The sequence below is a fragment of the Crinia signifera genome, chromosome 1, assembly GCF_055691185.1.
Source record: "Crinia signifera chromosome 1, ASM5569118v1, whole genome shotgun sequence".
NCBI classification, from domain to species: domain Eukaryota; kingdom Metazoa; phylum Chordata; class Amphibia; order Anura; family Myobatrachidae; genus Crinia; species Crinia signifera.
In genome coordinates this window covers 55,046,150-55,063,366 of record NC_139217.1, presented here as the reverse complement: position 1 = coordinate 55,063,366, position 17,217 = coordinate 55,046,150, and the positions used below count along the sequence as shown (strand labels likewise).

The following is a 17,217-nucleotide window of genomic DNA, read 5'->3' as shown; positions in this document are numbered from 1 at the left end:
GTCCGTTTTCTGCGTGTGTCGGGAAAACCGCTGACATGCCCAGGTGTTTTCTGGGAAGGTGTGGGATTTCACTCTGTCGGGGTGGCGACTATCTGATCGCAGGCACCTGCAATTTCGCAAAGCAGCGTTCAGGTCTGAATCAGGCCGCATATCGCCGAAGACCGCATGTTCTGAACAGGAACCGGGTGACGTCAGTAATTAATGGGCCTGATTCAAGGTTGAGCGGGTGGAGATAGGCGGAGGCAATTGTGCGGGTAGGGGAAGGAAGGGGGTGGGCAGGGACCAGCAGCAGGGGAATGTCCTGAGTTTTATGGGTGTCTTCATGAAAATGCTTGGCGTTCCCCCTGGGATACCTGCTGGGGGAGGTTCGCTTACACATCCAATCGCACACAGAAGATTCGGGTGGCGGGGGTGGGGGGTGGGCTGGTGCTCGTTGGGGCAGACCTGGTCTGAATTAAACCCAATGTCGTTAAACGATATTATTAAGTGTTTAAGAGCTAGATCGTTTGAAAAATATCATTAAAGATATCGCTCATGTAGGAATCATTTGGTGTGTGTGTACCCTGCTTTATCCTTATTAATTAATCACATTTAATTAATAAATGAGACACCTATTTGTAACAACACACCGGCAGGCCTTCTAAACAAACAATCACAAACAGAAGTGAATGAAAGCCAGAAGGAGCTGGGGGCCACATGTGAAGCTTTGGTGGGGCCACATGCGGCCTCAGGGCCACCTGTAGCCCATCACTGTTCTTTCCACAGGATAAACCAATGTGTCAGGTAGATTGCAATTGCGGAGTGATTCCAGCAGAGGGCGCCCGGATCCCTCCGAGCAATGACAGCTTGAGTAGTGAAATGTCCCTGCTGCTATCCAATGCAAGGAGGAAAAACCTGGCTTTGTGTGCAATCCCACCCTCTGCTAGTATCTCCCTATCTAGCATCCCCAGCCTGCCACTATAGCAGCCTCACCAGGAGCAGAGCATGGCACTGAGGGGGCCACCTCTCCCTCCACCCATGGGCATCCTCTGCCTTGCACACCTATCCCTGCTGTTGGTGCTGCCGGTGCAGGGCACAGGCTGGGTGGTCAGGAGCGCACGGGAGCTGCAGGAGGATTCCAGCGGAGTGGATGGGCATGGGGGACACCGGATGATGGGCACTGAGGGTGCCACCTCCAGCAGGGAGCATATCTCACTGGTTAGCACCTCTTTCGTGCTGAAGGGGGACGCATCCCACAACCAGGCGATGGTGCACTGGACCGGGGAGAACAGCAGCGTGAGTGCCCCTCTTACATTATTATATGTGCATGCCAATGGTCACCAGTCACCTGGCTGCTCGCTGCCATGCCAGCTCCTCTACCCATCATTGGCAGCCAGTGAGTTCGGTGCCCAGCAGTGGTGGCTCTGTGTGCCAGCTACATGGCATTGCAACTTGCAGCTACAGTAGTTCTGCTGGTGTTGGCTGCCCAGCTATTACTTGGGCATTGTTTCCTGGTACTATTATATCTGAGATGCGGTGCCAGGCAACCAGTCAGCCCTGGCATTTGTCACAAGTGATGTGTACCCCCCATTTCTAGTCCACAGGGCAAAGGCTGGCTGTATTTGTTGTGTATTGTGGTTGGTCCTCTCTATTTACTGATTTTATTTATTTATGTATTATTTATTTATCTGTGGTTTGAGCTGTTTGTGTGTTTATGTGTTTGAATCATTTGTTATTATTATTATTATTATTATTATTATTATTATTCTGGTTATTATTGTACATACTATGCATCCTGGGGGTGTGCAATGTTTATCCTGTAAGTTATGTATATGATGTGCACACCTAGTATACTGTACTGTCATTTATGCTGCTAACAGATGATTGATGACCACAATACCCATTAGAGTTGTTGGCAGTGTATGGTGTGAAGGGATTAATCCTGTCTGTGTGGCTCTTGTACTGTTTGCCTCCACTGATCAGATGTCAGGAGAGGGAAGAGGATGTTTAACTTCACCGCCGCTTTCCGCCCTCGTCCTATTAAGCCCATGAATATATGAGCCTGGATCAGTTCAGTCCCTACTCACCGTCAGGGGATGCTGGAGAATTGCATTTGGGATATGCTGGGTTTGGCTACGTTGGCTGCCCTGAGTGCAGCAGTGTTATATAATGTCCAAAAAAGTTCTGTGACTTGAGAGAGCCTAGTACAGAGATACTGTACTCAGGATGATGTGTTCCCAATTTCCTCGGCTTTAATTCTTCTACTGTCTTTTGATTTATTTGTTTTGTAGGTTGATAAATCCGAAAAGTACTGGACATGGATTTTTTTTTTTAAAGTATTCTTTGGATTATTTATTTGGATTTTTCTAACTTTCTTTGATATCTACAGATCATGCAAATTTCCCAGAAAACCCCAAAAAGTTTATTTAGCACCTTATAGAAGATAACAGATAGTATCTGATTGGTCTCCCATAGCAACATGACTCCCATCTTAGTGAACTTCCTCATCTGTGTGGGATTCTGAGTTCCTTATGTTTCTTCCTGAACAGAGTAGAGGTGTAATGGTAGTTTGGGCTTCTGATGAAGTGGACCTTGGTGTTTTTTTTTAATGTGGTTGGAAAGTTAGGGTTAGATTAATCAATGAGTGATAGTCTTGTTATCACTATAGGAATGTTAACTCTTTGAGTGCCAAGTGAATTTGTCAAAATTGGTGTGAAAATTGACAAACAAACATTTATCATAATGACCTGTAATGTTTACCTTATATAGAAAATATAATCTTTATTTATTTATTTTTTTGACACAAAATTTTTTATTTGAATTTATATAACAAATGTGCTGGCTTTTTTTTTTTAGCAGATATTTTGCATATCTCGCACATAGATGTTGACAATCCATGGGTTAAATGATGCTCAAGCCATTTAGATCCCAACTGTCATGTGTTTGGAAAAGGACAGTTAGAAGTTGATTGGCAGGAGCGCCATCATTTAACATTCGTGAGGCGTGATAAAAAGTATATCAATTGTTGTTACATCTGCCCCTTACTGTAAGCTCAATCAAGGCAATGGTTAATCGATATGACTGAGCAGAATATATATACTGTATATAACGTACAGTTATCCAGTGTAGACGGATAGACCAGGTGACTTCAGTAGGTGCCGCCTAGTTGTATTCTGGCAATGCACTGTACCCAGAAAGGGTTAAACCTAGGAGGCCGCGGGAAGAAAGCAGAGTGTAGAGAAAACTGTCAGGCAGCATTATGCAGATAGCAGCACTCCTGCTAAATAAACGTCTCAGTCCATTTGACATCCCGCACTGGTCACGCTTTTGTTGGCCTACAGAGCTCATGTAGAATAAAGTGGTCATTAATTAAGTTGACCTAAAGCTAATGATTGAGAGAGTCACGTGACCAATTCTTTCAAGATTACATGTCTCTATTCTAATTTTAGAAAATTGATTTTTTTTTTCTCTCTCTCCCTCCCAACGTCAGTGTGATATCGCTGACAGAAAGCAGGGCTTGTATTGTTAGGAAACGGAAACCTGTCTCCAATCGTGTGATCACACGAGGGCTATTTGCTGGAGGGTTTTTTGTATTGTTTTTTGCTGTTGTTTTTATAATGCCATGGTATTATTACCCATGTAAAAATACTTCTATTCATGATAACAGAAGGTATGTAAGCACATATAAGATGCTGTGTTTACAAGCAAGGATCTATAAGCTGGAAATGTGTTTCCTTATATAAACGGGGGTATTTTATAGTTGCTAGTGCCGCCTTTTTCAACCACTGTACCGTGGCGCACTAGTGTGCCTTGAGCTGTTTTCAAGTGGTGTGCCACCAGGTCTAGAGATGTCCGCACCAGTTTACAGCCACCTCCAGCAGTTCAACTGTTCTTCACTGGTCTCTTGTTCCCATATGAGCACCATGTATTTTATTTTTGTTACCTGTGGGGAACAGTGTGATTGTTTTTTTCATATGGGGCCAATGGGTTTGTTTTTTATTCCTGTGGGAGCAAATGTATTTTTCCCTGTGGGGATCTGATGGTGTGCCTGTTTGGTGTGAACTTTTTTGAAAATCACTGTTCTAGTATAGAATAAAAATAGAACTGTGGTTGCTTCGGCCAGGGTTAGAACATAACAGGGATCCAGACACATTTCAGTATGCTGTGTATAGGGGAGGGAACCCCTTTATTGGGGGTCCCCATTCCCCCAGGTACCCGACCCGGGCTGTTCAGCCCACAGGAGTAATGCTTTGGCCACGAGACCTTATAGTGTCCCCTGGCTGATGGCTGTTTGAGCCCGGTGCTGTTTTCTGAAATATGGGGGACAACTAATCCTTTTGTCCCCCATATTTTGGGAACCAGGACTGGGCCAAGAGCCCTTTGACCTACACCATAACTCTATATACATATAGTGGCCAGAAGAAAAAATTTGTCCTTGTTTATCATCCTTGTTAATAGGAGACAACGGAACCACCTCTCTCCAGCAGCCAGAGAACATTATTATCGCTGCTTAATAAATAGACCCCTGAAATCTAGGAATTATTCTAGCATGGGGTATTGTATGGACACTTGGCATTGCCTAGTAACATCCTATCACTAAGTGTATCCATAAATGCTGCATTTGGGAGCCGGTTTTCTGTCCGCTCAGCAGTAAGTAGGTCAGGATCTGTGAGGAAGATAAGGGAACCCGGCTCCATGACCCCATAACAGCTTCTCTGCTGCATTAAGTCACTTTGTGTAAGTGTATCAAGCAATTATTTCTGTATTATCCTTTACACCCGTATCTACTGACTGCCCATCCGACTCTATTATGTGTTACATATAATGCCAGATGTCTGACTAATGTCATCCTCCTACAGCCCATGTTGATATTATCCATGTCACAATGCTGGGAATAATTCATGTTGATCATTTGTGATGTTTGCCAGCGTCTCCCTAAGCTGAGGCAGGTGTCATGGTGTCCCTGTGCGGGCAATATGTGCTATCCCCACGTAATACAAGGGGTAGTGTGATTCTGAGCATTGTGTTTTATGTGTGCATGTATATTATGATTATTTTTTTAATTATACCTGGGGAGAGGTAAACGCTTGTTGTGCTGTAGGAGAGATGATGCAGCTATAGAACGCCCACATGGGTGTTCCAGCTTTGGCAGTATAGTCTCAAGAAAAGCCAGCATATCGATCGAACGTGTGTACACACTGCACTTTTGTTCCGATATGGGTCCGTCCTGTCGGATGAAAATTAAACAGCACTGAACCTTCCACCGACCGAGTATGGACGGACAAGACCGTTTTTGGCCGTTTATCGCTCGTACGGGACAGCGTACACACCTATACAATTGAACGGCCGTCCGACCCTGAACGGAAGAACGGGCCGATGATTGTATGTATTTATGTGTACCCAGCTTAAATGTGCGTACACACTAGCAATATATTGCTGAGCAATATATTGCTCAGTGACTCCTTTTCATCAGCGACCAGAGATGGTCGCTGATGAAAAGGAACCTCTGCCGGGGGAGTCGCAGAGGTAATCAGCTGGTCGCAGGAGCAAGCTCCTGCAACCAGCGATTAGAATGGGGTTGAAAACGGGAGCGTGCACCCGGCAATTTATCGCCGGGGCACATTCCCAATCATGATAGCGATTTCAGCCCTTGTCGCCCCCGTGTGTACACAGCTTTGGGGGACCAGTGGAGAGATGCTGATAGATATCAGTCAGCTTCTAGGTAGCATTTCCCAATGCCAGGGGTGGCCAAACCAGTCCATGAGATCAACCAACGGTCCATGTTTCCCAAATTCCCTAGCTGGGGCACAGCTGTAGTCATTACTAACTGTCACATGACCCAAATCCCCTAGCTGGTTCACAGCTGTAGTCATTAACAACTGTCACATGACCCAATTCACCTAGCAGGTGCACAGCTGTAGTCATTACTGTCACATGACCCAAATCCCCTTGCTGGTGCACAGCTGTAGTCATTAACAACTGTCACAAGACCCAAATCCCCTAGCTGGTGCACAGCTGTAGTCATTAACAACTATCACATGACCCAAATCACCTAGCTGGTGCACAGCTGTAGTCATTACTAACTGTCACATGACCCAAATCACCTAGCTGGTGCACAGCTGTAGTCATTACTAACTGTCACATGACCCAAATCCCCTAGCTGCTGCACAGCTGTAGTCATTACTGTCACATGACCCAAATCACCTAGCTGGTGCACAGCGGTAGTCATTACTAACTGTCACATGACCCAAGTCCCCTAGCTGCTGCACAGCTGTAGTCATTACTGTCACATGACCCAAATCACCTAGCTGGTGCACAGCGGTAGTCATTACTAACTGTCACATGGCCCAAATCACCTAGCTGGTGCACAGCTGTAGTCATTACTAACTGTCACATGACCCAAATCCCCTAGCTGGTGCACAGCTGTAGTCATTACCAACTGTCACATTGTTGCATTCATTCATTCATATAGATCCACAGGTTGTCTGATATACATGAACTGTTGGTAGATCTCGAGGACAGGGGCTCTATCATACAATCATGCGATGATTGATTTTAAAGCAGCAGATGGATAAATCTGTTGATTGATAGACCCCTTTATCCGTGAACTTGGGGGTAAATGTACTAATATGTGAGTTCTATTAAAGATGGGATGTTGCCCATAGCAACCAATCAGATTATCCTTCTTATTTATCAAGCATCTTCTAGAAGATAGTAGATAGAGGGGGAGATTCTCTAAAAATCTCCACCCCCTTCACCGCCCATCACAATTATAATTATTGCATATGTTCTAACATATGCGATAATTATGGCAAAGGACAGCTCTTGCGTTAAGAGCTGTCCTTTGCGGTGAGAGTCGCCGGGTCCCAGCAGGTCCTGGCGGCTCCCCTCTCCCTCCCACACCCGGCGCTGCTGCTGCTGCGCCGGCTCTCCTCCTCCCTGCACCTGGAAGAGGATCAGTGCAGGGAGGAGGTCACAGGTCCGGGCAGCACAGTTCTGTGCTGCCCGGACACAGGTGAGGGGGCGATGCGGGGCTGCGGGGGTCCGTGCGGGGCGGCGTTGGTTCGGCGCGGGGCGGCGGAGGGTTGCGGTAGAAGCCCATTGGCTTATATGGGGCATCGCCAAAAAAAATTTCTGGCGATGCCCCCCGCCACAGTAAACCGCCGGGGGATACTTACAGCATCCCAAAATGTGGTAAAAACCCCGATAATGGGGTTTTTACCACATTTCTAGCTTAGAGAATCTCCCCCAGAATCTGGTTGGTTGCAATGGGAAACATCCCATTTTCAATACAACTCCCATCTTAATAAATTTAATGTAGGCATCCTCATTTGCAGCGTAGGGAGACGGTGGTTCCTTTCCCTGGCAAATCTTTTTGCACCCAGCATGGGGTGATTTAAATATCGATACTAATGATGATTGCAGATAAAGACACAGCCGGCGGCGCGGCTCTCCGCATGAACACAGACCTTCGCTGCACTGGCATAAGGTAGCAAGTAGGGTGCCTGCAGCCAATCAGATAAGCGGCTGCAGAATCATGTAAATGAGAATCAGCCCGTTTAGAATTTGGGCTGAAATGTTCAGCTCCTCTCCGCAGCTATAATAGCAGCTATCAGTTTACGTCTATTGTGTTAGAGGTGGTCTCCCTTGTGGAATAAATGTTTGGAAGGCGGGCAGTGATTGGCAGTTGCTCTGCTCAATGGCAGATCTGTATGATTACGAGAAAACCATTTTTCCCAGCAGGCTCTTGGTGCTTCGTCAGGCAGAAACTAACTTCACTCATGGCATTTCCCAAGTATTCAAATTCAAGTTGATGCAGATCACCAATTAACGTAATTCCTGCCCATCGTACCTGCTGCGTTGGCTGCAGCTCCATCCTGTGGTGCGCATGTTGTAGGGTTTTCCTGTGCGTTGACATTTTCCCACTCACTAAAGGTCATCTCTGGCTTTTCTTTGGGCACGAAATGCAATTAAACAGGTGTCTTTCGCCCCTGCTGCTGATGCTAAGCCAGACTGAATTCTAGGGAAATAAACATTCATGGTCAAAGGTCTCCAATAGTAAAAACAGGGACTGTCTTGGGAATCTGTAAAAATCTGGCGAAACCTCTACTTCTAATATAATTACTTGTAGATCTGAGACTTCTGGCAGCAGTTAAATACCAGCCACTCTAACAATGCACTTAGTATTGTGCTTTAAGGGTTAATGTCTGGATAGATTATCTGCATGTGTTCTGTGCATTATTACAAACAGGACAATTCTAGTGAAAGAAAAATGTTATTAAATATGTATTGAAAAGAATGTATAACGTGGGAGCTGACGACATCTGCATATGGACCGGGTAAGGGATACCGGTACTTAGGATGCCAGCGGTCAGCAGACTGAAAGTGGCATCCTGATGCTGAGAATCCCAACTCTGCGTAGGTTATTATCCGGCCTCCAGAGCGCGGCTATGTGACCCAGGTCTAGGGACAGAATACATTTACTTTTTATATACACCTGATACATAGCTTGAAGATGATTTTATACAATCAGTATAATAACTTAGTGCATGAAACACAGTTCTTGTAGATTCAGCCATCACAAAGCGAAGCTGTCACTATCTCAGCTGTGTTCAATAAACTCTGTATTTCAGAATATTCGATACATTAGAATTTTGGCTTAGAACATGATCCTTTTTTTCCTACGTTCTAAAGGTGCCTATACCCAGGTCCGACTTGATTTATCTTATGTAAAGGACTCCCGGGGAGCTGTTGGGGAGTTCAAGGGAATGTGCCTCCAAGGCCTCCTACTAATCCTCCCTCCGCATCCAGGCAGAGAGCCCGGCGGGGAACTGACTGCGGTATCGACGGGTGGTCAGGAGATTTCAAGACTCCCATTCATATCAATAGGCGGCCGCTGATTGGCTGAGAGAGCTTTCTCAAGAAATCCACAGCCTCCCATTGATTTGAATGGAATTTTTTAAATCTCCTGCCCGCCGGGCAATACCGCAGCCTGTTCCCTGCCAGCCCTTCTCTCCAACTGCCAGCAGCAGGAGGAGGATTGGGGTGTCTCGGAGGCGCATAGCATTGTGACAGTCTGATTCCGATTGATCTTACATGCTGCACATAAGATCTCCAGACTCTGATCCTATGCGCATGGAAACGCATGTCAGAGCCGACCTGAAGTCAATCAACTCAGATTTGGCCAGTTTTTGGGCCAGATTCTCTAAGCATCAAAAGTGATAAAATGGAGAATGATAAACAGCCAGCCAATCAGCTCCTACCTGCCATGTCACAGACTGTGTTTGAAAAATGTCAGACAGGAGCTGATTGGCTGGCTGTTTATCACTCTCTATTTTATCACTTTTGAAGCTTAGAGAATCTGGCCCTTAATCTGATATATATGGCCGATCCGTCGGAGTTGGATGAAAACAGGGCCCGATCAGACTTTTGTATGGGCACCTTCAGCTTTAGGACTTGATAACTAGAGCCCTAATTGTTATTTAGGTTATTAAGTTATTTTATATGTAAATTCAACTTTTTATTCTTATTTTATTATATAAAATATCTAGCAAATAACTGCAAGTGGTAGCATTTGACCTCGGCTGGACACTGACGCGCTGTGACACCTTTACTTGGAATAGGCAAGAAACTAGTTATACATTTGGTACTTGTTTCCTAGCACGGCCACAACGATCATGATCGTGGGCATCATAAGGGAAAATCGGGGGCATCGCGGCCATCGCATGCACTAAAAAATCGTGTGCGATGGCCGCGACGCGATGCCCGCGATTTCCCCATAGGGAACAATGTTAAATGCCTCAATTTAGCCGCAATGCCCCCGATTTCCCATAGGAAACAATGGTAAATGGGCCAGAAACCCCCAAAAACACCCCTGAACAGTGAAATGTCCCCCCAAAAGTATTTTACGCCACCCCACGATCAACGCGAACCCGAAGCGTGGCGAGCGCAGCGAGCCCGCGAGGGGCGGCGGTATGCGTCCTCCGACCTTTTCATACCCCCACTATCCACGTCGGCGTGGAGTTGAGAATAGAATAGTGTGGCGAGCGTAGCGAGCCCCGCGAGGGGACGCGGATACCTGTGAAGCCCGCGAAGGGACGCATTTACCTGTGAAGGTATCCGCGTCCCCTCGCGGGGCTCGCTACGCTCGCCACGCTTCGGGCTCGGTGGCTCGCTGCGCTCGCCACACTATTCTATTCTCAACTCCACGCCGACGTGGATAGTGGGGGTATGAAAAGGTCGGAGGACGCGTACCGCCGCCGCTCGCCACGCTTCGGGTTCGCGTTGATCGTGGGGTGGCGTAAAATAGTTTTGGGGCGACATTTCACTGTTCAGGGGTGTTTTTGGGGGTTTCTGGCCCATGTACCATTGTTCCCTATGATGATTTGGTGAAATTGAGGCATTTAACATTGTTCCCTATGGGAAATCGGGGGCATCGCGGGTACATTGAGCCATTTAACATTGTTTCCTATGGGGAAATCGTGGGCATCGCGTCTGCACCATTTAAGCCTTTTTTAGCCGCATACGACGCGACCGACACGATTTTGACTGTTTTCAATGCATTTCAATGGGAAAATCGGGGGCATCGCGTCGGTCGCGATTGTGGCCGTGCTAGGAAACAAGTACCATACATTTCTGTTTATCAGCCATATCCAGAGCTAGAACAGGACAGACTCAAGGGAAGACATGTATTATAACTGCAATGAGCCCAAGGCATATCATTCATGAACGGCCTTGTTCCCGGCCAGCAGAAGGTAGCAGCACGGCAGAACCCTACCACACGCTGTATGTACACATGCATTTTACATAAATACATTCTTATGTAAATTTTTTATGTAAATTCATACCATGACAATGGCATTAGAAATTCAGCTTAGTCTGGTTAATTATATACAAAGCAACTAACTAATATTGCTTATTTTTAACTTATTTAAACCTTAATAGACAAGTCATGTAGAAGAAATGTATAATACGCTGTGTATAATACAATGCAACAATAATATGCATAAAGTAGGATAAATAGCATAACCCATAACAGCAGCAGCAAAGGTGGCTCAGCTGAATGTGGGTGTGGTATAATAGTCCGGCAGTGAAAGAGTCGGCCGTTTCGGTCTACCCCAAAAGGTTGACGGGCACATAGTGAAAAGTCGATACAAGCAAAAAAAGCAAAAAGTTTTGTAACAAAAAAAAAATGTGGAGGTTGTCAGTTTGAAGATTTTAACTTTTTGGAGATTATATATAAATGATAATAATAATAAAATATGTTGACTTTTCTATATATCAACCATTAAACAATGTTGACCATATGGTGTCTACCTATCACTATTGAATCTCAGGAGGTCGGTGATGTATCCCTGGAATTGGATTGTGAATTTTGGGTTGTCATTTATGGGATTTGTATGTGCTGACGGCGAAATGCATCACTTGCCTGACTCTGTGGCATGAAGTCCCAATTTGTGGCAATTTCAGACAGGGGTTGTGGCAGTGATTATACAAATATGCAGTTGACCCTTAATCCTCCACTCCAGTAGAACCCGGAGGGGTGGTTTCAAATCTTTGTTAAAATAACATATATAATAATATATTATGTTATGTTTGAACTCACACATTTCCCCTGGTAAGTGGTCTGACCGTTGGATTCTGCTTACCCCAGACTGGAATGACCTAAACTCCGGACCATTTGTCATACAATGTATGTGGGGCTGTCAGGAAAGGTTGGCACTACCAATAGGAAGGCAGGGGTGTGTTTGGTCTGTCTGAGGCCCATGACATGGACAGTTGTGATTGTCAGCATCAGGCACAATGGCGCATGGCTTGGTGTTGGAAAGTTAATTGTGTTTCCATCAAACTTTGCATGAGTACTTTAGCACATGTCCGTGTAACGTGGAGACACCTAATCAGTACAATTCAGTGCATGTGCCGCATACATTTTGCCAAAATATTTCAAAGGCCTTATCTGCAATGGATCAAAATCATTGTGTACATTTGAAGAAAAGGTTGAATTCATTCCACATGTCACAATGTGAGCAATAATCAGAGGGAGCGCGCGACATTGTAAGGAGATCAGGTAAATCCAACAGACGGATGAAAGACACTGAAATACGGCAAATACAACCATGTGGGTCTCCACATAGCACTGTGATTTGTAAAGCAGGACCTTCCTTAAGGACACACGAGGATGACTGCATGGATATGGTCAATGTTGCATGGTGGAGCCCCGGGAAAACGTCCTGCGGCATTGTTATAACCATCTGCCCTGATGGAGATACTACAGGCATCGGAGACAGTGGTGGGGGATTTAGAAAAGTTTGGAGAGGAATAAAGTTGAGAGATAAAGTACCAGCCAATCAGCTCCTAACTGCCATGTTACAGGCTGTGTTTCCAAAATGACAGGAGCTGATTCGTTGTCACTATGGCGCCAATTCAGACCTGATGGCAGGTCTGCAACTTTTTGCAGACCTGCGATCAGTTAGCCACCTCCCTATCTGAGTGAGATCCGCTCCTGTCCATGGCTGCGATGGCAGATCAAGGACGCTGATGACATCAGTAAATTTCTTCCCAACGGCCGGGCCCGTCTGTGGTTTTGTGCGTCACTCCCATAAAAGCGCCAGGGTGCTGCCCACAAATGCCACACGGCTGTCAATCAGCCAATATAAGGCCTGCGGTCACAGGTTGTCACTGGCTGTGGCCCCACGAATGGCCTGCGCATGCCCGGTCCTCTGATAATCACCAGGGCTGAATCTGCCCCTTTATCTCTTTCTACTTTATCCCTCTCTAAGCTTTCATAAATCTTCACATTTGTTCTATGGGAAGCACGGTTCATTTGACTTTTTTTATATTGATTTGTAGCACAATAACGTAGCACTTTAGAAGAAAAAAAAAACTTTATATATATATATATATATTTTTTTTTTCAATCTATAGCACTAAATTGACCAGAAAGCTGACTGGAAGTAGTTATTTCAGCTAATAGACAGCCAAGGCCTCTAAAAGTTTAAAAGCTGCCGTCTCTTTGTCTGCCGCTATTGTGTTGGTGCGAATATATTATTTGGCTGTGAGCACTTATGGGATTAAAGAGAAGTGGTATATTTAAAAATCCAAGCTGTATATTATGTCTATGGCATTGTAGAGATAAGACAGAGAACGCAATGGCATGTCTTCTCTGACCCATTCACATATCTATCTCCCAACATTTATCCAGGCAACCGCCGATTTGACTGAACACACCCACTTTCCACAAAGCCATGCCCACTTTATGATGCATTTACAGCTTTTTGAAGGTGTATTTAAGGGCCCGATTCAAGCCTGTATGCTCGGCTGGGAAACTGAACAACTGTTAATGTGCACAGATCTAGTGCGTGAGGAGATTGACAGGCGGACGGCATTTGGGGGTGGCACCAGTCATTTCTAGGAAATGTCAAGGACCCGGCCATTATCATCTCTGAGCTCCGGCCCCGTTTAGCCAGTTTCTTCACAGCCGCAGAGTAAGTCCCTGGCCACTGCACACACGGCAGCAATCATTCAATGGTGAGTAATGACGTTACTCTTAGCAACCAGTCATGTATTATACGTTTCATTTATTCCTGACTGTAAAGATCCGATTAGGGTCTATAGATTCCAACGACCAATGTGAGCGATATAATCATTTCTGACAGGTGCAGCAAGGGTATAAACCTCAAGGAGAGGGCCGATAAGCCCCCATGTCTACCTTTTTGGGCATTTCAATCTTACTCTTAATGCGTCAGGCACTGGAGACACTGGTTTCCAGTATGTAGCCGTGCAACACCTCCCAATCCCCCATATCACATATAACAAACTGTTGTTCACGGAACCAGAGGGACTGTTCTTCAGAATGGGGCTGTCCTGCCCAAACCAGGTGTCCTGCCCAAGAAAGGTATCTTGCAGGGTGGCCCACAGGCCCAAGGAAGTCTACTAAGTTGCCCACAATTTGCCCATCTTTAAAATGTCAGACTTTTACATTATAGACCTTATTCAAATTGATTCGGTCCTCCATGCGCACGGAGGACCGATGGTGTGCGTCTTCGGATGTGCAGATGCCGGGTGCACAGTGGGCGGTGGGTGCCGGGCAGCCCCATCAGCATATGGGAACACCCAGCGTTTCATGGGCGTTCCCATGAGAATGCTGGGCGTTCTCATGCTAATGAGGCCGTGATGTGGGTGCGGGGGGTGAGCCTCTGACATCACCGGATGTCAGCTGCCCACTCTATCCTCGCACAGGGCGCCCGCAGTTTAGATACACTATATAAGTGTCTCTGAACTGCGAGCGCTGGAGAAATCATTCGATGGTCGCGATCATCGAATGATTTCTCCCCGCCTGCGAATGGAGGATTATGGGGGTCACACGTGCGAGGGAGGGGGAGGGCACTGCGGGCAGGGTCTGATGCACTTGCAAGCCTGCGAAATTCGCAGCCTTGCAAGTCAATCAGAATAAAGGCCTTTGTCCACATGTAACTTTATCCCAAGAACATTACAGTATAATGAAGGTTGATAACATAAAAGTGAAGTCTCCCGGTCCGGTGTGTATATTGCGGTACTAGCTCTATTATGTTCCATACAACAGCAGCTATCAAAGACAAAAAACACTGAGCCATAAGAAACAAACTTCATCTCATTAAGCAAACATTGTTCTTGTTTCCTATGATGTAGCGTCCTGCCTGCAGGATGGCAATATTTTATTATTTATTATCGGTTGAGGCCTATTATGCACGGTGTGTTCCATGGCCGTGGTGCCATGCTGCACTTATGGAAGGACAGCGGGGTAATAAAGTGTCAAAACTAACACCATCAAACAATGTCTGTCAGTGTAATAGGATTTTATACTAGTTAACACTGAAGTAATGGTTGGTTTCAAGGCCTGATCCTTGTGATTTATTAAGGTTCTTTGTATATGGCTTATGTGAGAAGTTTGAGAGACTTTTATAGTGGGAGGAGTAGTGCTGCCGTCCAATCAGCCGGGGCGCTTGTTCTAAGCAGCACTAACAAACATGGCTGCCCTGTGTTCTATCCGATGTTCCCCTTAGCTGTCTCATTTCCTCTTTCTTTTATTACAGTGCTAAAATTATTGGCAAGCATTCAGCTTTGTAGCCTGACGTAGATGAAAAATCTTGTTAAAAGAATGAAATTGTTAATTTGATGTGCAGCCGTCGCCTGCACGCTGTGGGTTCAGTTATTATTTTGTGTACGGAACCCATATTTCATTATAAAGCAAATATTTAGTCAGCTATGTAGTGTATATGGATTTCAGGAATGATTACATTTGCCCTACCATGGGGTACATAGGCAAACGCAGGGGGGTTCTGGTTGCCTGGAAACCCCCCTCGTCTTGGCAAGTGCCTTCACTTATGACAACAATAGCACTGGTATATAATATGATCAATTCATTTATTCGTGAAGTGGGCAGGATGGATAGATAAAACTGAGAATTGCCGTTCAGTAGGGAAGGGTGTGCCTAATGACGTGAAGTGTCTGACTCCACCCACAGAATGCTCATTTGCATCTCCTCTATGAGTTTCTCCCAGAGAGGAGAAATAACGGCAAGTATAATATGACATAAATTTACTATAGGTTCAATGAGCACTGCATTAATTCTTGTATTTATATACAGGACATGATTCGGAGACAGCTTCATCTACTTTTGCGTCCAGCATACGCTTAAGTGGCTTCGCCCACTTTTTTCATACGCAGCCATCATACTGGGTGCAAAAGGTCCATTGGAAGCAACAGGCAGTCCAGCTAAAGCCAGACTCCTCAATCAGGAATAGAGGACCGGCTATACACCCATAGCACTCACAAGAGGTGCAGCTACCGTGTGTTGTGGATTGTCACCACCTTTGGCAGTTGCACAGTCCAAAATTCAAATGAACCACACCAATTGCGCTGCTAAACATCACCGTCCGGGACTCATTATCAGTTGGTGTGGCCCTCCTATTTGAATTTTGAACAGCGCTTCAACCCCGCCCCTGGATGCCACCACTGATCTTCACAAACTTGACTCTTCGAAACACCCACTTCATGTTAGGGTACATCCGGTCAAGATGCAGTTTGGACAGAACTACTTGATACAGCGGGCTCATAGTGTGGTGTACATGTACACCCTGTACGTGTAATCCTGACTCACAGCACAGCAGCCACTGGCCATGGGTCTTACAGTACCCAGGGTCATCAGCAACTCGACACTCAATAATTCTAGTCTGTAGCAGACAGCATAATCAATGTAAGATCTTCGAACCTGGCAAAACTGTCATACAGGGAATACAAACAGCAGGGGATAGTGGTCACAGCCACACAATGCTGGGGGTTGCAATCTCCCTGGCACACCCCCCCCCCCCCTGGATCTTCCCTTGCACTCCAATTTGTCTTTGAACCATGCGCAGCCTGCAGAAAATCTTGCGATGCATCCCTTTCTGTGGATGTGTCCGACTCTGTCAGGACCATTACGTGCAAATGTTACAGAGCTGTGGCTAGTTGCAGCCTAGGGGATTTGACAGCCTTGGGCGGTATAGAGACACTGTAAAACAAAGCATGAAGCACATTTAAATGTAACGGGATTATGGTGGCCTTTCACTGTCAATCAAAAAGGAAGGCGGTTTACCACGGGCGAAGTAGACTATTGTATGAATCCTATTTGCGTCTAGTTTTCTGCTTCGTTATAGTCCCTTGCAGCTGTGACCGCAGCTATAGAACAGTACGGGCTGGCAGAAAAGGAGCAGGAGCTGGGTGTACAACCAGAAAGAGAACCTGGACATAATCCAGTTACTCGGCGTAAAAGCGCTTGCCTGTACTGGTGTCAGCATGTCTGTAGATTGCTGACACCAGTACAGAACACACAGGGGAAAATCGACGTGACAGATCGAATCCAAATAATGATGGAGGAAAAAACTCACTCTGCATTTTCCCCTGAATTCTCCCGCACGTCAATAAAGGGCATTTGTAAATTTATGGCTGTGAAATATATCCATGAAGACTTCTAAAGGCCGGGTCATAAATATTATGCGTTAACGCTTTAGATCCATAATGCAAAGGTGCTTCTCAAAAATGACTTTTGTGGCATTCGGTTATTCTGCTTTTTTTCCTCATTTGGAAGATGACGGAGGTCTCCAGGATGATAACACGTGAGATAAGCGCAGACAGAAATACTTGGATTAAAGAAACATTGCAAGAGAGCAATTAGGAGGCTTGCACTCCATATAAATATTGATGTCAGGTTTGGTAAGTGTT

The 17,217-nt window shown here is 45.7% G+C and overlaps 1 protein-coding gene across 2 annotated transcripts in view; it reads left to right on the top strand.

Annotated features, from left to right (window-relative positions):
* Nucleotides 1-879: 879 nt before the first annotated feature.
* The window catches only part of SORCS2 (sortilin related VPS10 domain containing receptor 2), a 719,220-nt gene continuing 702,882 nt past the window's right edge, over nt 880-17,217 (top strand). The window contains exon 1 of one of the 2 annotated variants that reach the window (XM_083154662.1): nt 880-1,275. In XM_083154662.1, the coding sequence (XP_083010788.1) occupies nt 985-1,275 (291 nt within the window). In that variant the 5' untranslated portion in view covers nt 880-984. The remainder of the gene's footprint in view (nt 1,276-17,217) is intronic. The other variant, XM_083154749.1, reaches the window with a different exon arrangement.